Raw genomic sequence first — 24,116 nt, forward strand, 5'->3', positions numbered from 1 at the left:
TGGTTCTCATTGACATGAAGGCCAATGGCAATATTGATGTCCATTTTAGACCTGTTTCAGCACACAGTTTGGCTAGTTTGTTCTTCAGAACACCATTTTTGTCGTTCAACTAGCCCTGCAGACTGAGGATGGTATGGATAATGTAGTCTTTGTTTAATTCCCAGTGAGTTACAGAGTTCAGTCATTATTTGTCCAGTGAAATGAGTTCCTCTGTCTGAGTTGATGCTCTGTGGGATGCCGAATCTTGGAACAATGTCTTCAGCAAGCATTTCACTACAGAAGCAGAGTCAGCCTTTTTGCAAGGCCAGGCTTCAGGCCAGTTTGAAAACATATCTATACATACAAGAACATTATCATATCCATCACATTTCGACATATGAATAAAATCTAGTTGTAGAGCTTCAAAAGGTCCCTGAGGGGGAGGATGTGTCGACATTGTTGTCTGTACTGTTTTCCCAGGGTTGTGCTGTTGACAAATCAAACATTTCTCACAGTACTTTTGGGCATACGATGTAAATCCTGGAGCATACCAGTCTTTCAACACTGTCAGACACATTCCTCCTTTACTTACATGCGATAAGCCATGTGACATGCGTGCAAGCCATGGGTACAGGGGCGTAGGTGCCACAATGCGGCCGTCATTGTGGCCCCACAAGTTATTTACATATTTACATCCATGGGAAAACCACAACCTATGCTCCTCCACATCAGCAGTCTCCTGTAAGAGGGCTACATCATTAAGAGAAGCAAGGTCGTTAGCAGGTATGGAAGGACAGAGCTTAACATGGACAGGGTTACCAATTTTGGCAGCTGTTTTGGCCGCATGGTCAGCCAAAGCATTGCTGTTTGAAACAGGATCGTTGGATTTGGTGTGGGCTTCACACTTAACAACTGCAATAGATGAAGGTAGTTGACATGCATCCAACAGTTCACCGATTAATTTGCCATGTTTAACGGGTGTCCCCGAGGATGTAATGAAACCTCGGTTCGCCCATAACATGCCAAAGTCATGTAAACATCCAAAGGCATACCTGGAGTCGGTGTAAATGGTAACAGTTTTACCTTTGGCCAGGTAGCAGGCTCTCATCAGTGCATGCAACTCAGCTACTTGGGCGGAGCTTGAGGGTGGCAGGGCGACGCTTTCAATAATTGAAAAATTATTAATTATTATTAATATTAATTGACAAATTGCATACCCTGCGTATGGCACTCCATTTTCTCTATAAGCAGAGCCATCAGTATAGAAAACCAAGATCAGAGTTAGGGATAGGAGGTTTAGAAAGGTCAGGACGAGCTTTAGATGAACAAGAGATGACATCCATGCAGTTATGAGGATCACCATCCTCTTCTGTAGGTAGAAGTGTAGCAGGGTTAAGGATGGTACATCTTTTGAGTGTAATGTGTGGAGCAGTGAGTGTTAGTACATATTTTGCCTCTCTGGTCCCTGTCACATGTCTGTGTGCCTCTCTGGTGATTAGGGTGAGTGCATCATGCGGGACCATGACTGTGAGTGGCAAGCCTAGAACAATATCAGCAGAATTGTTAATTGCAAGTGCAGCTGCAGCTACAGCTTTTAGACAAGGTGGAAGTCCTCTCTCTACTGGGTCTAATTTGGAGGAAAAATAAGCAACAGGTCTGTAAGCAGAATTATGGCGCTGAGTAAGAACAGATTGTGCAAATCCACATTTCTCATGCACAAATAGGTTGAAGGATTGATTATAGTCAGGCAGTCCTAGTGCAGGAGCTGACAACAGTCCCTGTTTTAGCTTATTAAAAAGATTCCTCGGCTTGTGATGACCAGGTGAGTGGCTGGGAACATGTTGAGGGTTTGGACATATCTTGGAGTGGAGCTGCAAGTGATGCATAATCAATTATCCATTGTCTGCAATATCCTGTCATTCCTAAAAATGTTTTCATTTGTGACATAGTAGTGGGTTTGGGCACTTGTAATATGGCTTTTATCCTGGAGTCAGTTAATACTCTTGTTGAACCTGATAGTGTGTGTCCCAGATACTGAACCACATTTTGACACAACTGAGCTTTCTTTTGTGAAGTTTTGTGACCCTTTTCAGCTAAAGCCTTGAGAAGGATGACAGTGTCAATTTCACAAGCAGAAGCAGAAGGAGAGGCCAAAAGTAAATCGTCTACATATTGTATTAGGGTTGAACCTCCTGGAAATGAAAGATCTTTGAGGTCACTGTGTAAAGCACGAGAAAATATTGTAGGTGACTCAGTGTAACTTTGAGGTAATCTGGTGAAAGTATATTGTTGTCCATCATAGGTGAATGCAAACAAATACTGGCTGTCTGTATGTAAGGGGACAGAAAAGAAGGCACTGCAGAGATCAAGTACCGTATAGTGAGTTGAGTTAGCAGGTAATGAAGACAATACAGTAGTTGGATTTGGAACTAAAGGGAAACGGGGAAGTACTACTGTATTGATAGCTCGTAAATCCTGTACGAATCTATATTCTGGTTTACCTGGTTTCTTCACGGGAAGTATAGGTGTATTACATGGACTGTTGCATGGCACTATTATTCCTTGGTTAAGTAAAGACTGGATGACAGGACGAATGTCTTCTCTCTTTTCCTGTGAAAGAGGATACTGTGGAATCCTTGGCAGAGAGACATTTTGTTTCAGTAATATTTGTACTGGCTCTGCAGTCTTAATCAAACCAACATCATTAGAAGAAGAAGCCCATACTGACAGGGGCACACTGGACACTATTCTATCATAGATTTTCCCTTTCTCTTCACAAATGGGTTGATTTTGATCTATTAGGGCTGCAAGCACAGCTGTTGTGTTATGTTGATTAGTCTCTAAAAAGATGCCATCTGGGGAACAATAGATGGTACAGTTTAGTTTGCATAACAAATCTCTCCCTAGTAGATTTACGGGTGTGGTGTCAGACAGAAGAAAGGAGTGTGAAGTTGTGAAACTTCACATGCTTTCAGTGAAAGGACCTTCAGATACAGGTCTTCTGCTGGAGGTGCCATAGACAGGGTTTGATGTGGATTGGGTTGCTGCAAATGAGCAATTTCTCACCCCAAATGAAGGAATTCTCAATGCCTCTTCCAGGAGGTCAACTTTGTCCAATTGTGAAGTCCTACAGGGATTCTCTGCCATTTTCTCTGCTCCGCCTGTGTAGTGAGATACTTAGAAAAAACTGTTATAATTTGATCTACAAACAATTTTGTTTAGTCTCAGATCACCATATCATTCCTACAACAGTCATTTTCTAAGATTTGGAAAAGGAAAAAAACATAAAACGCGTTCCTCAACAGTTACAGACAAAGACACATGTGAAGTGACAAACATCAACAAAACTTTGCAATATGAGATTTGGAAAAGGAAAAGAAAACATAAAACGCGTTCCTCAACAGTTACAGACAAAGACATACGTGAAGTGACAAACATCAACAAAAACTTTGCAATATGAGATTAAATCTTTTGATTTAATCATTCATATTTGTTTTGGTGCTTCCGGAAGACTTATCCAATTTTAAGTGTTATTTTGTTTTAGACTTTGTGTTGGTCATTTGGTTCTAGTTTTTTTTTTTCTTTCTTTAGTTATACTGCATTGTTTTCTGCTTTGAGTTGTATTATTTCTTTCTAGCTGTGGCACTAGTTTCATTAGTTTTAACTCTGCGTTGTGTTATTTCTTTCTAGTCGTTACACTAGTTGCACTAGTTTAAACTCTGCGTTGTGTTATTTCTTTCTAGACTCTTAGTTGCATAGGATTTTACATTTGTGGCTAATTTCTTTCTTTACCACATTTTTCTCTTATTTGTTATAAATGTTGTTCCTTCAACATTTATTTTCTCTTATTTGTTGTAAATGTTGTTCCTTCAACATTTATTTTCTCTTATTTGTTGTAAATGTTTTTCCTTCAACATTTATTTTCCGTACTTCAATTTCTATTTTCTTTATATCACGTTTTCTTATTTTTTTTTTTATTTTTATGTTGCAACAAATTTTAAGCTTTTGGTACCATTTACCATACATGTATTTAACAGGACCAGTCAACACTTTCCCAAACCTTCTGCTAAAATAACTTACATTTTCCTTCTGTAAAATCCCTTCAAAAAAAACAACTTTCATATACACCTACTTTTTCCCACAATTCACTTACCAAATCTTTCAAATCAACATTCTACTCAGAAGATACAAATCATTTTTTTTGTGTAAGGAGAGCGAGTCAGATTCTTACAAATGAAATATACCTGTTTCTGAGTATTGGGAGAACTAGTCAATCCCTGGGAGAACAAATCACCCTACTTCTTCACTGGAACCTGCGTAGGCCTACTCACTAGTCCCCTTCTGGACTATTTTCCATCCTCGTCAGGATCTAGTACTGTCACTGGATGTTACTGGAGATATAAAACCTTAAGAAGAGCGAGTCAGATTCTAAGGCAAGGAGGAAGCAAGTAACCTCACAACCAAGTCAAGATTCCTAGGTTATGAAACTACAAGCGTTTCCTAAACATCTACAGAAACATCTCCACAGACTATCTCTCAGTGTTTCCCAAACACTGGGACCAACCCTTGGTCCTATCCTCGTCAGGATCTAGTTCATAATGGCCATTTTATCTGTAACAGGATATTACTGGAGATATAAAACCTTAAGAAGAGCGAGTCAGATTCTAAGGCAAGGAAGAAGCAAGTAACCTCAGTTATGAAACTACAAGCGTTCCTAAACATCTACAGAAACATCTTACAGAGAACACATCTCATTAACCCCCATACACAACCACACAGCAAACTTACTTAAAATCAGGATGGCGTCACCCTTCTCCGGGACTCCAATTCCACAGACCTCCAACAATACACAGCAACAGTAATTAGGTTTTCAAAAGGACCTTACCTCTGAAATTTGGATTTGGTCACTGGTGTGTTTTTGGTCTGGGAAAGGAGTCTCCGTTGAAGGTCTCTTGCCATCCGGGTCACGGCACCATTTGTTGAAGAAAATACACTCGAATCCTTGTTCAAAGTTTGCTGTGGTGGAAGTGGTTTAATAGCATTCCGGAAATGCGGTGAGCTTACTGACACAGAGCTGGTCTGATACAGTAGACTGACCCAGAGCAGAAGAAGTGGAGAGACTTTATACAGTAAAGATCAAAGCACCAAATGGTGAACAAAAGCTACAGTATGGATCAAAGTAGTGAGGGCATTTACATACAAGATCATGGTTTGCCAGGGGCACGTCGGGAGGGGTCAGATCAGTAGAGGTCAGGAGGGTGACTAACAAATGGTAAACAAAAGGGGTAGACAGGGAGGGCATTTACATACAAGATCAAGGCAAATCCAGGGGCAATACAGGAGAGGTCACATCAGCAGGGGTCAGGAGGTGGAAAGGACTCAAACTTGGCATATGTTTAATCAAAGAGTTGTCTCAGACGTTATTTGATTATCAGGTCTCCAAACTAAATGTGTTCTCCTTTGATGATTGAGTCTGCTCCCAAAGGGTATTCTTCTTCAATAGATAGATAGATAGATACATAGATAGATAGATAGATTTTTTAATCTTTCTTATTGAAGAACAATATAATTTCCTCTGCAGCCTCAGCTGAATGAGTCTGAGTGTTGAGTATTGAATGTTCATCCAAAGCACACAACAGTTTGTCATTTGTTTTCTTTGAGCCTGAAATCACTCACACCCCTTCAGTGATCTATAAAATCTCTCGCTGCTCAACTCAAACAAAGTGCCTGGCTCAGCAGAAAGAGGCTTGTACAGATCCAAATCTGAGACCCCCTCGACTACACAGAAAACACAGACCCTCCCTGCTCTTTGTAACAAGACCAAGCTGCTAAACTTCAGGGGGTTTAAACTAACTGAACCTGGGAAGAGCTGGACGGGGATCAGGACGGGGGATGGAAGGTCAGTTTGGTGGTGTAATTTGCGGAGTTTGTGCATAAATAAAGCCAGGACAGAGTCGGGATAAAGGCAGGAGAGAGCTGATACAGAGCTGGGAGAGAGGCGGGACTGAGGCAGGATAGAGGAGGAGGTTAGGGAAAAGAAGAAGTGAGGCGGTGAAGGAGGATGTAAACTTGTTCCTTGGTTGTTTCATAATGATTTTATTTATTTATTTTTCAACAAAACCTTACAAGGTTTTTCAACACAAACACAAACAGCTCCAATAAAACAAACAATAGTCATGTCAAGTCAAGTTTATTTATTCAGTATAGCACATTTAAAAACAACCAAAGTGCTGTACAAATTATAGTGCAATCAATCAATCAATTTTTTATTTATATAGCGCCAAATCACAACAGAAGTCATCTCAGGGCACTTTTCATATAGAGCAGGTCGAGGCCATACAATTCAGGCAGAATAACAACAATCATAACAGTAACAATAACAGCAGCAATAGCAATAGCCAGGGAAGGATGCCAACAGGACTGTGAAGGGACCGCAAAGGCTCGGCCTGCAACCCAGGGTTTCCTGCGAGATGAAAAAGCACAAAAAACTCCAGGGAAGAAGCTAAGTTAGTGACATGTATTGATCTTACATGAATGCATACAGACGGAGAGGAGGAGGAGGAGAGAGGAGCTCAGTGCATCATGGGAAGTCCCCCGGCAGTCTAGGCCTATAGTAGCATAACTAAGGGCTGATCGAAGGTGAGCCTGGTCGGCCCTAACTATAAGCTTTATCAAAAAGGAAAGTTTTAAGCCTACTCTTAAACATAGAGAGGGTGTCTGCACCCCGGACCGAATCTGGTAGATGGTTCCACAGGAGAGGAGCCTGATAGCTGAAGGCTCTGCCTCCCATTCTACTTTTAAAGACTGTAGGAACCACTAGTAAGCCTGCATTCTGGGAGCACAGTGTTCTAGTGGGATAATACGGTATTATGAGCTCTTCAAGATATGATGGTGCCTGACCATTAAGGGCTTTGTAAGTTAGGAGAAGGATTTTCAATTCTATTCTATATTTTACAGGAAGCCAATGTAGCGAAGCTAAAATGGGAGAAATATGGTCTCTTTTTCTAGTTTTAGTCAATACACGTGCAGCTGCATTCTGGACCAGCTGGAGAGTCTTTAGAGACCTGTTAGGGCAGCCTGATAACAAGGAATTGCAATAATCCAGCCTAGAAGTAACAAAAGCGTGGACTAGTTTTTCTGCATCTTTTTGGGAAAGGATGTGCCTGATTTTTGTGATATTACGTGAGTAAAAAAAGGCAGTCCTTGAAATTTGATTTATGTGGGAGTTAAAGGACATATCCTGATCAAAGATAACTCCCAGATTCCTTACGGTGGTGTTGGAGGCCAGGGTAATGCCATCCAGAGTAGCTATATCATTAGATAATGTGTTTCTAAGGTGTTTAGGGCCAAACGCAATAACTTCAGTTTTATCTGAGTTTAGTGGTAGAAAATTGCAGGTCATCCAGGTTTTTATGTCCTTAAGGCATGCTTGGAGTTTAGTTAACTGATTGGTTTCATCTGGCTTCACTGATAAATATAATTGGGTATCATCTGCATAACAATGAAAATTTATGGAGTGTTTCCTAATAATATTACCTAAAGGAAGCATATACAAGGTGAATAATATCGGTCCAAGTACAGAACCTTGTGGAACTCCGTGTCTAACTTTTGCCATCATGGAGGATTCATCATTAACATGTACAAACTGAAATCAGTCTGATAAATAGGACTTAAACCAGCTTAATGCAGTTCCTTTAATGCCAATTAAATGTTCCAGTCTGCAAAAGGATTTGATGGTCAATTGTGTCGAATGCGGCACTAAGATCTAACAGGACAAGTATAGAGACAAATCCTTTGTCCGATGCAGTTAGGAGGTCATTTGTGACTTTCACCAGTGCTGTCTCTGTGCTATGATGCCTCTAAATCCTGACTGAAAATCCTCAAATAAACTATTGTTATGTAGAAAGTCACATAAATGATTAGAGACTGCTTTCTCAAGGATCTTAGAGAGAAATGGAAGGTTAGATATGGGTCTATAATTGGCTAACATGCCTGAATCAAGAGAAGGCTTCTTAAGAAGAGGTTTAATTACAGCTACTTAAATGACTATGGTACATAGCCTGTTACTAAAGACAGATTGATCATATCTAGTAAAGAAGTGCTGACTAAGGGTAAGGCTTTCTTAAGCAACCCAGTTGGGATGGGGTCTAAGAGCCAGGTTGATGGTTTAGATGAAGAAATCATTGAAATTAGTTCAGAAAAGTCGACTGTAGAAAAACAGTCCAAATATATGTCAGGATTTACAGCCTATGTGTTCTGCCTCCCCACAGATCACTAGAGTGACACACGTGGGGTCTGGAGCGGGGTCGCTGCCAGTCTGGCTGAGCTAGTGATCACTGTGTCTGGCAGACAGTCCCTCCTGTGTCATTTGGCTCCTCATCACTGATTTCAGCTTGCCGCAACTGGTGTCTTAGTGGATTACGTGGCATCAGCACTGCCGCCACTCTCTCTGCCTCCTCCAGGGCCCCATTGAAGGTCATTGGGGCTATAATGCAGATATGCTTCTTCAGCCGTTTTGGTGCGAACCCCTAGATGAAGGCATCCAGGGCAAGTTCTTCACATGTAGCTGGGTTGAAGGTGGGGTAGATGTGTGTAGAAGTGCACATCTGCAGCGTAGGCTCCTAGGGTTTTGCTCTCTCTGCAGTGGTATTGAATCAGCTTTGGCATCTCCTGAATCATCTGCCTTCTGTTTGGCCAGTGCCAGCCGGTGGGGATGCAGCTGATTGGGTGTGCCATTGCCAGTCTCTTTCCAGTCTTTTTCTGCAAGTTATCAAAAGATAACATTTGCATTTTGGAACATAGAACAGCAAACTTAATAAACTACCTAGTCTACCACTAGGCATTATGGAAAATGAGGACTGTTGCTACAATATATGTGTGTGTTTATGTATGTAAACATGAAATGAGAGAAAGTAGATATAAGCTACACATATTACAGCACCAAAACACTTTAGTCCTTTTTCCCTTCTTTTGGTGGCTTGTCAAAAATTGTCTCACAGTATGAAAGCGAGAAAGCTTGGAGCAACTTTACAAGCAAAACATTTATCTCTGTCTGGAGCAACTGTCACACACACACGCACACACACACACACACACACACACACACACACACACACACACACACACACACACACACACGTGACCTCTAGTAAAGAAGAAGGGGGAAGCTCAAACAGGAAGGAGTAAAGATGAAAGTCCGTAACGACTCCTCTCTTAAGTCAACAGGGCACAAAGAAGAAACCAGCATGTCTGTGGCAAGGTGAGTGTTAATATCAGGGCTGCAAAGAATGATTACTGTTATTATTGATTAATCTGCTGGTTATTTTTCAGATTAATTGTTTAGTTGGTTAAACTGTGTCAGAAAAATACTGAATCACAGTGTTGACGTCTTCAAACGTTGTTTCCTTTGTTCTTTTCCTGGTTTCTGTGTCCTCACAGTGTGGTCAAAATAGAAAGCAGTCACAGTTAAGAATGACACACATGTTTACCTGAAGTCTGTTTGTTGGATTTAAACCAGGGTCAAAGTTTATCTTGTGGTTGTAGTTAAAGTAATGTAAACTAATAGAAAGCTAATAACTTGAGAGGAAGGACTGGTTTTATTATACTGTGTATGAGTGTGTGTCTCCAGTGTTACTGGTTTACCTCTCGCACTCCAGAAGATGAATGATTTGAAGGAAGAGGAGGACAGAGCAGTGTCTGATGTCCAGCTGTCTGTCTATGAAGAGTGACCGGTCAAAATATTATCCTCCAGACTTCAGTAATGAACCTGGACCTTCAGAAACAAAGTAAGAGACTGTTTCTACTGTAAACTGACCTGAAGATGATTCAGTGTTGAAATGTAATTTAAAAACAAGCACTATTGACTGACAACCCACACTCTACTACAACCATCTCCATCAGTTATTAGTGAGAGTCTGAATATCTTCTGCAGCATGTTGAGCCATCTAAATATAAAGTTGCACCTGATGTGTTTAGCAAAGCTCATGAAAATTATTGTAAATGATACAGTCAAACTACATGCAGGCATCAGACTCTAAAAACAAACTGTTAATTTACAGGACATAAATATTCAGGATGTGTGTCATATTCATGCACCGAGTTTACACATTTAGAAGTTCAAAACTCTTTGATCTCACATCTGTTTTCAACTGTAAATAGAAAAAGAAGCACAGACCTAATATTCATAGTGTGTACATTGTTTTTTTGTTATTTGTTATTCAAACACTTGTTTATGAAAATGCCATAAAAGTGCAATATCACCTGAAACAATGACGGCCTTAAGGTGGGTTCATCATTAGCAGTTAGAAACAAAAGGCCCAGTTCTGACACAAACATCTAAACTGTTTCTTATTTGCAGAACAGAAAATGCTCCAAAAGATGATGAGTTCTTAAACCCCTTCATACAATCATCAAAATCACAGACTGGATCTGCTGAGTATATTGATCTTATCTGGTGTCACAGAGAGCTCAAAGAGAAATAACTTACTGTCAGCATCATTATTAAGGACTAGAACATGAATTATCATAACTAGAGACAGACAGGAAGGATGAAACAGGACGAAAAAGTGTGATATTACAGGAGGATAGTCACTGTAGCCTGCTATTAAAATCCTGTGGTTTGTCCTTTTTGCTTTCCTTTGACAGCTGTCACACCAACGTTAACGAATCAATCAAAACACGTAAAGACACCACTGTTAACTGAACCACAACAAACAGGTGAGTTATGAAAGCAGAAGACTAACTGGACCTTGTGGTGAGATTTTTTTGTCAACAATTCTTTAAGACTGATTTTTTTTCTCAACATTTAATCCAGAAAAATGAAAATTTTAACAGGTAGACTTTCATAACTGAGAAAACATGATCCAATAGAAAAGCCCAGAACAGCTACTGAGTAGACTTGTGGTGAGATGTTTTTACTGAAGATCCTCTCAAGTTTCTCTGACACTTGAATGATTGCGGCCAAACTGTGCTTTTTGTCAAATCAATCAGATCCAGTAGAAACACAGAATGAATTTCTTCTGGCAGACAGACAGCAACACAACTGTTCTCTTATCAATGTTCTCTGATTTACCAGAGAGCCGAGATGACGAAGAGTGACCTCCTCAACATTCTGGACGATTTAAATGATGATGAATTTAAGAACTTCAAGTGGTACCTGAAGGATGAAAAGGTGGGCGACACTGAACCCATCAAAGAGAGCCCTTTGTTGAAGGCAAAGAGGCGGGACGTGGTGGATCTGATGGTGCAGAAATATGAATTTGCTGGAGTTGTGGAGGTGATCAAAAGTATTTTGAAGAAGATCAGCAGGAATGATCTGGTGGGGAAGTTGCCAAACATCGTCTCAAGAGCAGAAGGTCAGTCACAGGAAGAGACAAACATGACATCACATCCAGACAGCAGATCTGCGAGGAGAAACAACCTGTGTCATTATATTTTTTATAATTTTAGATGCAGTCCAGACAGTAAGCATTTGGACAGTTACACATACTCATTTTTTGTTCTTCTGGCTCTGTGCCTCAGCACATTCAATTTAAAATAAAGTAATTGATAAGTCTCAGCTTTAAGTTGAGTAGGTTTACGTCAACATAGAAAGAACTGTGAGGGAGATATAGACCTTTTTCACACAGTGCAAATCTCCTCCACTGACCAACAGACACTCTGAGACATACAATACTTCCTGGAGGATGGTGTCACATTATGCAAGTAATTTGGGGGGTTGTTATCAGATAATTGAAAGACTGTGGGTGCAACTGTGAAAAACATGCCTGAACTCTTGTCAGCTGGGCAGTGAAGTAATTCTGGTGGTCCTACAAAGTACTGTAAGTTACTGTAATCGGGATTGTGGATCAGAGAAACTGTAAGTTTACTATGAATGAAAAATGCAGTATGAATTAAATGTATTATTTTATTAAATTTATTATTTCCCTAGGTAGATTCCTCCTGGAGACTGCCAGTTTATCTGCCATGTATACACATAACATGTACTTAACAAAAGACTGTAGATAAGAAAAGTAGATCAGCTGAATGAAACAAGAGGTCATTACACAGAGCGATTTAACTTTGTATTTAAAGTCCAACTAAAACTTAATCTAGCACAAAATATTGTCTAGAAGTCTACATAAGTTGGTTTCCACTACTTAACATTTCACTGTTTGTTGAATTTGTTACTTTTACACACAGATTTACAGTACCCAGGTTACTACTGTGCATGTTAACACATTTCCTGATTACCCACATAACCTTTTTTCTCTGGTTATGTAAGTGCATGTTAACACACTGATAGTTGTTCAGATCTAAATTTTTATTCTCTTTCAACAGATTGTGATCTACAGGAGATTACAAATAAATATAAGATCAGTCTGACGAGGATATGTCAAAATGTGACTGAAGGAACTGATGAAGCAGAAAGTAGAACCCTGCTAAACAGTATCTACACTGACCTCTACATCACAGAGGGAAAGAGTAAAGACATTAATACCCAACATGAGGTGTGGCAGCTTGAGACAACTTCCAAGATGGAGACTCTCCATGACACTCCAATCAAGTGTCATGACATCTTCAAAGTCTTACCTGACCAACAGAAATGCATCATCAAAGTTGTTCTGACAAACGGTGTTGCTGGCGTTGGAAAAACCTTCTCAGTGCAGAAATTCACTCTGGACTGGGCAGAGGGCTTGGAAAACCAAGATCTCAGTCTGGTGATTCTACTTTCGTTCAGGGAGCTGAACTTAATCAAAGATGAGAAGTACAGCCTCCTCATGCTGATCCATGATTTCCATCCAACATTACAGAAGGTCACAGCAGAGAAGCTCAGAGAAGATGACTGTAAAGTTTTGTTCATCTTTGACGGCCTGGATGAAAGCAGACTTTCACTGGATTTCAAGAACAGGAAGGTCGTGTCTGATGTCACACAAAAGACATCAATCAACGTGCTGTTGACAAACCTCTTCAAGGGGAATCTGCTTCCCTCGGCTTTCATCTGGATAACGTCCCGACCTGCAGCAGCCAGTCAGATCCCCCTGACATGTGTTGACAGGGTAACAGAAGTACGAGGGTTCACTGACAACCAGAAGGAGGAATACTTCAGGAGGAGATTCAGTAATGAAGAGCAGGCCAGCACAATCATCTCACACATCAAGACATCCAGGAGTCTCCACATCATGTGTCACATCCCAGTCTTCTGCTGGATCATTGCTACAGTTCTGGAGAATGTGTTGAAAAGCAGGGAGGGAGGAGAGCTGCCCAAGACCCTGACTGACCTATACTCACTCTTCCTGGTGGTTCAGACAAAGAGGAAAATGCACAAGTATGATGACGGATGTGAGATGAGTCCGCAGGTTCAACCAAAGAGGAAGAAGTATGATGAGGGACATGAGACGTGTCCACAGGAGCTGACAGAGGCTGACACAGAAGTTCTTCTGAAGCTGGGGAGGCTGGCATTTAAACATCTGGAGAAAGGAAACATCATGTTCTACCAAAAAGACCTGGAGCAGTGTGGTCTTGATGTCACAGAGGCCTCTGTGTTATCAGGAGTTTGTACAGAGATCTTCAAAAAAGAGAGTGTGATCTTCCATAAAAAAGTCTACTGCTTTGTTCATCTGAGCGTTCAGGAGTTTCTGGCTGCAGTTTACATCTACCACTGTTACACCAACACCAACACTGAGGTACTGGAGGCCTTTCTGGGGAAAAAAAACAGTGACCCATCTCTAGATGTCTTTTTGAGGAGTGCCATGGAGAAATCTCTCAAAAGTAAAAATGGCCACCTGGACCTGTTTGTTCGCTTCCTTCATGGCCTCTCTCTGCAGTCCAACCAGAGTCTCTTAGGAGGCCTGCTGAGTCAGACAGAGAACAGTCAAGAAATCATCCAGAGAGCCATCAACAAGTTGAAGGAGATGAGCATGTACTATATCTGTCCCGACAGAAGCATCAACATCTTCCACTGTCTGATAGAGATGAATGACCGCTCAGTGCATCAAGAGATCCAAGAGTTCCTGAAGTCAGAGAACAGATCCGAGAAGAAACTCTCTGAGGTCCACTGCTCAGCTCTGGCCTATATGTTGCAGATGTCAGAGGAGGTTCTGGATGAGTTGGACCTGAAGAAGTACAACACATCAGTGGAGGGACGACGGAGACTGATCCCAGCTGTGAGGAACTGCAGAAAGGCTCAGTAAGTCCAAATGTAATTAATACTATAAATCAGTGTAGATAAGTAGTTTAGTTCTTCAAATATAAATTATATAAAATTCTTATTATTGTTAAAATAATGCTCTACTTGTTTATAGCCGAAATAATATGTCAGTTATATTTGGTAACAGGTTTTCTTGAGCTGTTTCAAATGTTGAGTACAAATAATGTTAATTTTTCAATTGGTTGTGTTTATTGCTGTTAAGTTGATGAACACAGTTATTCTATTTATTTCTAGTAATTATTAGATTTTACAGTTTTTTTTCTTGTGATGGAGGCATATTCAAACCTGTTAAAACAAATGAAGGACCTTAGACGTTGTGGTTGAGGTTTATCACATAGCAGCATTTTATACAAATTTGTGTAATTATAAATATCTAATTGTGAAATGGGTGAAAATTAATTTCAACTATATTTCACCCATATTTTACGGCGCCCACAGTTGTTAACTTTACTTACATGATAGCTAAGCTCTCCATAACAGTTGTTTCCATGTCTGTACCCCCTTTTGTTGCTGAATTATAAGCCTTCAAACATGCACCAAGGTCAAGGTTCACGGATAAGTATTTCAAAACAGGAGCCATGTAGAATCTTCATTCTAACAATTGTTACTCTCCAGGTCGAGACCTTTTTACATTGTATTTGGTTTAGCTCTATGACAAAGTTTTAATGTTCTCATTTCCTGGACAAAAGCCATCCCAAGACTAGTTTCAAAATGCAACTTATATTTGAAGGCCCAATATATAAAATGAAGCTTTTGTTTGTTTGTTTGTTTGTTTTTTTCTTTTTTAGTGGAAAAAGTGACCAAAATGAGTCACCATATAGGCCATTACTATAGGTTTGGAGGAAGGCCTGCAGTGTTTGGTTCAGATTTGGGTTAGGGTTAGGGTTAGGGCTAAAAAGACCAACCAATTGTCATTCATGCATAGGCTACTATTTACACAACCCTGGAGATTTTTTGTATCTTTATGATTCTTGGTTTTGGGATTTTGAGTCAGCATGACATAGCCCATTCAATCAGAATCTGTTTTATTAGCCAATGTGAGTATACAAAGAATGTGTCTTGGCATTTGCTCCCAAAAAACGCGACACAGAAGAATAAAAATACACATAAATAAGATAATAATAATAGTAATGAAATAAACAAAGTAATATTAATATTTCCAAATTCAATTAATCCCTTTTGCACTCTAAAATAGACATTTTTATTGAAAGAATGTCCTCAAACAGTTAGATAAAATAATAAAAATAACATAACAGCTCAGATAACTACACAATACAAAGACTATGATTCAAAAAACATGCAACTATGTAGTTTCATCGATAGCAGCGTCCATAGCAACCACCATAGCAATGACAGAGAGCTTGCAAGAATCTCCGTTATAACTGACAAACCAAACATCATATACATTCACTGAATGAAGATCATGAAAATTAATTTCACATTTTTCAATAGAAATGTTATCAAAATGCGTTTTAATGCAGAAACTATCTTAAAATATAGAAATTTCAACTGAGAATAAAAGGAATGGCAGAGAATTTTTTGTTTGAGCAGACAGAAATTTGACAGTAACATGACATTTTGGGTTGTCTGCTGTTGGGCTTCATTCCATTTCAAATATATATACTATATATATAGGTAGTGGAAATTTTGTGATCAAGAAGAAAATTTAAATTTTAAACATATTATGCTTTACTGACCAAAATATGATGCCCAGTTCAGTGAAAAAGTCTAGGGGACTGTGTAGGCTACATGATAAGGCTTTAGTCAACTACAAGTCCCAAACTGCATTGCCCCAAGAAATCAACCAATCGCAAGGCTTCAAATTCTGTTTGCTGTATAGTTTAAGACTGATATAATTTTATTATACATGAACACCTTATTTTCTTTGCATTTCAATATACAGTGCAGTATTTTTTTCCTGATTGTAAGCACCTATCTGCAGTACTATATAATATTATACTGAATACAGGTTATGTTATGGCTTTAGCTGGCGTCTTCACCATAGTAACAGTTGCTGAGGATAATGTAAACCTTGAATTGAAGGTGAAATAATTAAAACTGGCCATGACCTTTCATATTGTTGAATTATCAAGGACACTTTCGTATTTTGTGTTGAGAAATGTTCAAGATATTAAAATCAACAGTAAGGAAATTAAAATAAAGAAATAAAAACAAGGATAAATTCTTGTGATTAAATGTTGAGTAATGTAGCGGTTATATTTAAAAAAAAACAGTAACAAATGAGAACACATGCTGCAGACATGAGACCTACTTCTAACTATTTCATGAACTTGGTGAGACTAGGTTGTGGGATCAGATGACATAGACAGACTGTGCACATTATGGAAGCCTCAGTGTAACTCATTTTCTCTCCCTTCATCTGCAAGATTAAAGCAAAACAAAGATTTAAGTCTGCAGGTATCAGAGAGGGTGATAAGAATTATTGTTTTATTTAAATACAGTGAGACATGATTAGCTGAACTATGAGTGCTCTGGTAGCCTACTGGTTAAAATGCATCCCAATGTTCAAGCAATGCTCATGATTCGATTCTGATGGTCAATCTCTGTTACATGTCATTCCCTGTCTCTCTCCCTCTTCTTTCTTGTTATCTCTCAACTGTCATTTCACATTAAAGGAATAAAATGCCCCAGAATTTATTTTTTTAATTTTAAAAAAGTTTAGCTGAACCACTGATGTGAAAAGCAAATGTTAATCAAAATAGGGAATGTCAAACTGTTTTGTGATCAACTGCATGAAGTAAATATAAAGTGTCATCTTTCATGATAACATATATTGTAATATATGTGTCATGACAGACTTTCTGGCTGTGGACTCTCAGACACTCACTGTGAAGTTGTGGCCTCAGCTCTGAAGTCCAACCCCTCCCATCTGAGAGAGCTGGATCTGAGCCACAACAAGCTGCAGGATTCAGGAGTGAAGCTACTGTGTGTTGGACTGGAGAGTCCAAACTGTAGACTGGAGACTCTAAGGTCAGCTCACTGGCTGTAGCTTTGGTAGTTTTTTCTATACATTAAATCAAAATCCTTTACTGAAGTTTAAAATATTTGGTTCATACTTTTTTGGGGATTTGCCTGAGCACAAATCTGTAGAATCTAAGTTTTTCGGGAATTTAAAATCCACAGTCTTGTTCTGTGTAAAAACGATTCCAAGGTTTAAACTAATATGAGGCTTAAGAAGTCTGGGTTAAACATATCAAGTAAGTATCTTTGTGTTTCTTCAGTGTTTCCTTGCTGAGCTGCAGTGGAGTGATCGTAACTCAAAGAGGGAATTCTGTACTAAATAGTCTGTAACATGTTTTTATTACACATACCTACTCAACTACCAAATACAGGAAGAAGGTCATAAAATGTAATGTAGGTCTAGACTGTAAATTAAAGAGTATGGTCTATAAGTGCTATATGTGAAAAATTCCCTGAGAAAACTTATGTTGTAATTTGGTGCTATATCAAAAAATTGGCTTAAAATTGACTTGACATGAATTAAGAACAAGTTTTTAGTCAAACATGTCTGATTTCATATTCATCCTCTAATTACAGACTTGACTGAGTTGAACAGCATTTTATTACTCATTGTCGATGTGATAATGTGTCTGAATGTTGTAGTGCCATTTGGATGATGTCTGTAGAAGGCTGACATTATGATGATCCACAATAACACAATGACAAAGTCACTCTACTCATTTTAGGGAAAACCCCATTGATGAGGACAATAATGTTGAACAACATATTTAAATCCTGAACACATCTGATTGCATTGCATGGATTTTTATCTACATCATTTTTTCTTTATTCAGATTGTGGCGCTGCAGTTTGTCAGACATCAGCTGTGCTTCTCTGGCCACAGCTCTGAAGTCCAACCCCTCCCATCCGAGAAAGCTGGAGCTGGATGAAAACAAGCTGCAGAATTCAGGGCTGAAGTTGCTGTGTGATTTTCTGAAGAGTCCACACTGTAGACTGGAGAATCTGAGGTTAGTTCACTGACTGTCTGTTACTTACTTACTATTGTAGATCTTAATGTTTAACAACTAAACCCACTTTATGTACATACATAACTTACATCCATGTAGTTATTTTTTTCTTTTTTCCATAATTATTTTTTTTACTGAACAAACTTTAGTCTGTAGTTATAAAAGATGACTGATTCTTAAGAAATATGTAGAAAATGTCCAGTGTTAGTTGTTAAAATAAATTCATGTTTATAATTTTTGGTGGAGTCATATCTGTATACAGAAGATCCTTGCAACTAATATCTGTTTTAAATTGAGTTATTTTTAAGTTTATTTGTTGAAAGAGAAATATTTCATTATATTCTTTAATGTGTTTTAATGAATAATGTCTGATCACACACACACACACACACACACACACACACACACACACACACACACACAGGGACACAGATCAATGCAGGTGTTTCAAGTATGAATATAGTATTTTTTATGACTCAGCATCGACATGAATAGATGTCTGAATGTTGTGGTGACATTTGGATGATGTCTGTAGAAGGCTGACATGATTATCCATAATAACACAATGACAAAATTCCTCTACTCATTTTAGGGAAAAGCTCATTCATGAGGTCATAATAATGTTGAACTACACATTTAAAACCTGGAAACATCTGATTGCGTTAACTGGATTTTTATCTACACAACAACAAACAAGAAACCTGGTTTCTGTAATCAGGGATTAGAGAAACCTGGTTTCCACAGGTTGATTTCTCCTGGAGAGAACTACACATTTAAAACCTGAACACATCTGATTTGATTATAAATGGATCTTTATCTATATCATTCATTCTTTATTCAGATTGTGCCACTGCAGTTTGTCAGAGATCAGCTGTACTTCTCTGGCCTCAGCTCTGAAGTCCAACCCCTCCCATCTCAGAGAACTGGATCTGAGTCGAAACAAGCTGCAAGTTTCAGGAGTGAAGGTGCTGTGTGATTTTCTGGAGAGTCCACACTGTAGACTGGAGACTCTGAGGTCAGTTCACTGACTGTCTGTTACTATTGTTGATCGTAATGTTTAACAACTGAATTTAATTCATGTATATATAAACTTACATGCATGAAGTTAATTTCCTTTTTCCATATTTTCATTTTTTACTGTGCAAACATTCGACTATCTTTATAAAAGATGATAAGATAAGATGATTCTTAAAGAAACTGTAGAAAATGTCCACTGTTAGTTGTTAAAGTGAATTAATGTTAATAATTTATGTTTATTAATGTAATGTTAATTTAATGTTAAAAAGTTAAATTTGTATACAGGAGATCCTCTCAACTAAGGTCTGTTCTTAATTTATCAAGTTTACTTAATGAAGGAGAAATATTTCTTTATTATATTCTTTAATGTGTTGTAATGAATAATCTTTGGTCATTGATATTGATCCATCAGCACACACATGTACACACACACGCACATACATACAGGGACACAGAGAGATAATTGCAGGTGTGTAAAGTATGAATCAAGTATTTCTTATTAATCAGTTTTGACAGGAATAGGTGTCTGAATGTTGTGGTGATATTTTGATGATGTCTATAGAAGGCTGACATTGTGATGATGTGATGAATAACACAATGACAAAGTCACTCTACTCATTTTGGGGAAAAACTCATTGATGAGGATATTGTAATGTTGAGCTACACATTTCAAACCTGAACACATCTGATTGGTTTATAAATGAACTTTTATCTACATCATTTATTATTTATTCAGACTGTGGCGCTGTCGACTGTCAGAGATCAGTTGTGCTTCTCTGGCCTCAGCTCTGATGTCCAACCCCTCCCATCTGAGAGAGCTGGAGCTGGGTGACAACAAGCTGCAGGATTCAGGACTGAAGCCACTCTATGATGTTCTGGACAGTCCACACTGTAGGCTGAAGACTTTGAAGTCAGTTCACTCACTGTTACTATTGTAGATCTTAATGTTTAACAACTGAACCTAATTTATGTACATACATAACTTACATCCATGAAGTTAATATTCTTTTTTTCCACATTTCCATTTTTTTACTGTATGAATTGTAGTCTGTAGTTATAAAAGAGACCGATTTTTAAAGAAACTGTGGAAAATGTCCACTATTATTTGTTGAAGTAAAAATAATGTTTATAATTTCTGGTCAAGAGTCACATCTGTATACAGAAGATCCTCTCAACTAATATCTTTTAAATTGATCAACTTTACTTGCTGAAGGAGAAATATTTTTTCACTCTATTCATTTTAGTGAAAAGCTCATTGATGACAACATAGTAATGCTGACCTACACATTTAAAACCTGAACACATCTGATTGCATTATAAATGGATTTTTAACTACATTATTCATTCTTTATTCAGATTGAGTCGCTGCAGTTTGTCAGAGATCAGCTGTGCTTCTCTGGCCTCAGCTCTGAAGTCCAACCCCTCCCATCTGAGAGAGCTGGAGCTCAGTGGCAATGAGCTACAGGACTCAGGGGTGAAACTGCTGTGTGAATTTCTGGAGAGTCCACACTACAGACTGGAGACTCTGGGGTTAGTTCACTGACTGTCTGTTACTATTGTTGATCTCATTGTTTAACTACTTCGCACTGTGTACATACATAACTTACATCCATGGACTTAATTTTGTTTTTTTCTCCATATTTTCACTTTTTTCCTGTACAAAGTTTAATGTATGGTTATAAAAGGCAGATGATTCTTAAAGAATCTGTAGAAAATGTCCACAGTTAGTTGTTAAAGTAAATTAATGTTTATAATTTTTGGTAAAGAGTCACATTTGTATGCAGAAGATCCTCTAAACTATCTGTTTTAAATTGATTAAGTTTATTTGCTGAAAGATAAATATTTCATTATATTCTTTAATGTGTTTAAATGAATAATGTCTGATAATTGATATTGATCCTTCAGAACACACACACGCACACACACACACACACACACACACACACACACACACACACACACACACACACACACAAGCTCACTGATGAGAACATAGTAATGTTGAACTACACATTTAAAACCTGAAAGCATCTGATTGGATTATAAATAGATTTTTATCTACATCATTTATTCTTTATTCAGATTGAGTCGCTGCAGTTTGTCAGAGATCAGCTGTGCTTCTCTGGTCTCAGCTCTGAAGTCCAACCCCTCCCGTCTGAGAGAGCTGCAACTCAGTCATAACAAGCTTCAGGATTCAGGAGTGAAGCTGCTGTGTGATTTTCTGGAGGGTCCATACTGTAGACTGGAGACTCTGCGGTCAGACACCATTTTTCTACTTCTGTGCTGAGATTAATATGATGTGAAAGTTAAACTGCAGACATCAAATCAAATCAAATCAAGTTTATGTATACAGCATGTTTAAAAACAACCAGAGTTGAACAAAGTGCTAAACAAATTATAGTAAAAGGCACAACAGTAGCGAGTGAAATGGCATCATTAGTAAAAAGGCACAAATACAGTAAAAAGGCACAAATAATAACAAGGAATGGCAATGATAAAATACAAGGCAATATCAGAATATGTGCACAAATGCAATTCAGAAAACAATAAAACTTCTAAGATCAATTCATAGAAAATAAAACATGATAAAAAAGATCATAAATACACTAAAATACTAAAACCACTAAGAGCAACCAAACACTATTGAAAACATGTACATCTTGAGTTTTGTCTGACTGCTGTTTATAATAAGGGGAATTGTGCAAGTTACAGTGTGTAATACTTGCTTTAAAAAATAAGTAGGAACAATGTCCAAGGCACAGGTGGTGGACTTTGTGGGAGAGATTGTGTCATAAATGTGGGACAGAGACACAGGCTGAAACTCACAAAGACCGTAAGTGATCAATTTTCGTTGAGAAAGAAAGAGTTTAAATAGTCCTCACTGTGGTCGGCACAGGACAGGTGGCAGCAATAGAGTTGAGAACTGAATTAATTGTGGAACAGAACTTTGGGACTGTGGGAATTTCTGGAGATAATGGTGGCAAAATATTTTGCTCTTGCAGCTTTGACAGATTGCTGATAATTTGCCAGACAACCTTTCAGTATATCAAATAAAACCTGTAGCCTATCTTTTTCCATTTGTGTTTTGCCTTTCTACATAGTTGCCTAATAGCACAGGTGTTATTGTTCAGTCATGGCTGAGTTTTGGCTTTGGCTTTTCTTACTTTCAGAGGGGCGACAGAGTCCAAGATGTCTCCACAGATTAAATTAAACTTTGTAACCAATTGGTGATACCTGTGATACCTCCTCCATGACCACTAAACCTGGGTGAGCTAAATAAGTCACAATCAGTGGGACAAAGTTCTAAGGGCTGGCTATATTCATCAGACTCCAACCAGGTTTCAGTGAGGAACAAGAAATCTAGGAGGGTAGAGAAGATAAAGTCATTTAGTCATAATTAACTGTGAACCTCTGAAACTCTGTTTTTTGTCTTTTATATTTGACAGTTTTTAACCTGCACCCTGTTAGTTTCAGGAGTTCAGAGTTTCCGTCTTCTAAACTTTAGGGCTAGACAAAAAATAGATTTTCTGGTTAATCACGATTCTTATGTGAATGATCAATAATGATTTCTTGAAATCCAGAGATCGATTTTTGCATTTGAGCCTTTACTCAGTGAATTTGTACATGTGCATTTTGTTGTGTGTCTGTAGTGGTTACTTGTTGTAAATGGTTCAGTTAGAGTAGCATGATGTGTCAAATGTTGACTATGTGGAAATCAAGTTATTACAACTTAAAATTTTAAGTTAAAAGTAATGTAGAAGCTAGCTGCTATATTAGCTGCCTTGAGTCATCACAATCCCATCAACCGTGATGTGAATAGTTTCAGTCTGTCGACCTGCTGCAGTTTGCAGGACTGTTGTGACTCAGCTGACTCTGGCTGTCTCGTAGGAGATCTAGAGATCAGAGTTTAAGAGGTGAAGTCACTATGTCTTTATTGAAGAAGCAACATGTTGTCATTAATATTAATGAGAGCTATTTTTCACTGTTTGTATTTGATAGTTTTTAACCTGCATCCAGTTGTGTTCAGGTGTTTGGAGTTTCCATTTTCTAAACTTCTAGATTCTAAACTTTCATCAGCTCTGAACATATTACGAAACATTGAATGATTTCAAGCATGAACTTTGTCTTCTAAAGTGACACAATTTATTCTTTATTCAGATTGAGTGACTGCAGTTTGTCAGAGATCAGCTGTGCTTCTCTGGCCTCAGCTCTGAAGTCCAACCCCTCTCATCTCAGAGAGCTGGAATTGAGAGGAAACAAGCTGCAGGGTTCAGACATGAAGCTGCTGTCTGACCTTAAGGAGAATCAACACTGTAGACTGGAGACTTTGAGGTCAGTAGAGAGTTGGAGTCAGTCTGTTCTGGTTTCGTCAGTATTGTATTAAACACAGTCAGTATCAAAGCAAAGATCTAGTATTACTTGGTGAACCTCCAACCTTCTCAGTGGCTGCTTTCCTCAGTGAAACTGTGAGGGGAGAATGGTGATGGACTTCAGGATTGGACAGAAAGACAGACAGAGAGAGAACAGTCAGCCGATCAGATCAGCCAGAAGCTTGTTGTGATCATGTGTTTGAGTTGATATGAAGATGACTGTTATTGCTGTGTTCATGTCTGCAGGAAATAAAGCTGGATTACAGCTGACAGCCTTACAAAATGTATAGAGACAGTGGTCCTCATCATCAAACTGTTGTACCATCAAATCTGATCTGAAAGTGTTTGTTCTCTCATTTCAACACTAAAGAATTGATCAGTTCATTATGAGAGCTCTAAGATCAGTCTGCCTGAAGTCTGTTAATCACTGACTTTGATTTCACAGAACCATCATTACATTTAGAAACCATGTGGTCTTTATACAGACCAGAACGCCTGCTGAAGTCCAGGAGTCACAGCAGGTGTTTAGCTAAGAGCTCTGACTGATTGTCGTGTGATGATTTAACAGCAGGA

General features: G+C 38.5%; 1 protein-coding gene across 1 annotated transcript; it reads left to right on the forward strand.

The window, feature by feature from the left end:
* Positions 1-9,110: 9,110 nt before the first annotated feature.
* On the forward strand, positions 9,111-23,796 carry LOC121897182 (NACHT, LRR and PYD domains-containing protein 12-like). Its single transcript, XM_042411538.1, has 13 exons — positions 9,111-9,238; positions 9,636-9,764; positions 10,624-10,695; positions 11,054-11,333; positions 12,298-14,146; positions 16,985-17,072; positions 17,993-18,156; positions 18,998-19,171; positions 19,910-20,083; positions 20,530-20,703; positions 21,256-21,429; positions 23,410-23,505; positions 23,790-23,796. Exons 4-13 carry the CDS (start codon positions 11,063-11,065, stop codon positions 23,794-23,796), a joined length of 3,171 nt encoding a protein of 1,056 aa, XP_042267472.1. The 5' UTR covers positions 9,111-9,238; positions 9,636-9,764; positions 10,624-10,695; positions 11,054-11,062.
* The last annotated feature ends 320 nt before the right edge of the window (positions 23,797-24,116 follow it).

This window comes from Thunnus maccoyii, chromosome 1 (assembly GCF_910596095.1).
Source record: "Thunnus maccoyii chromosome 1, fThuMac1.1, whole genome shotgun sequence".
Lineage (NCBI taxonomy): Eukaryota > Metazoa > Chordata > Actinopteri > Scombriformes > Scombridae > Thunnus > Thunnus maccoyii.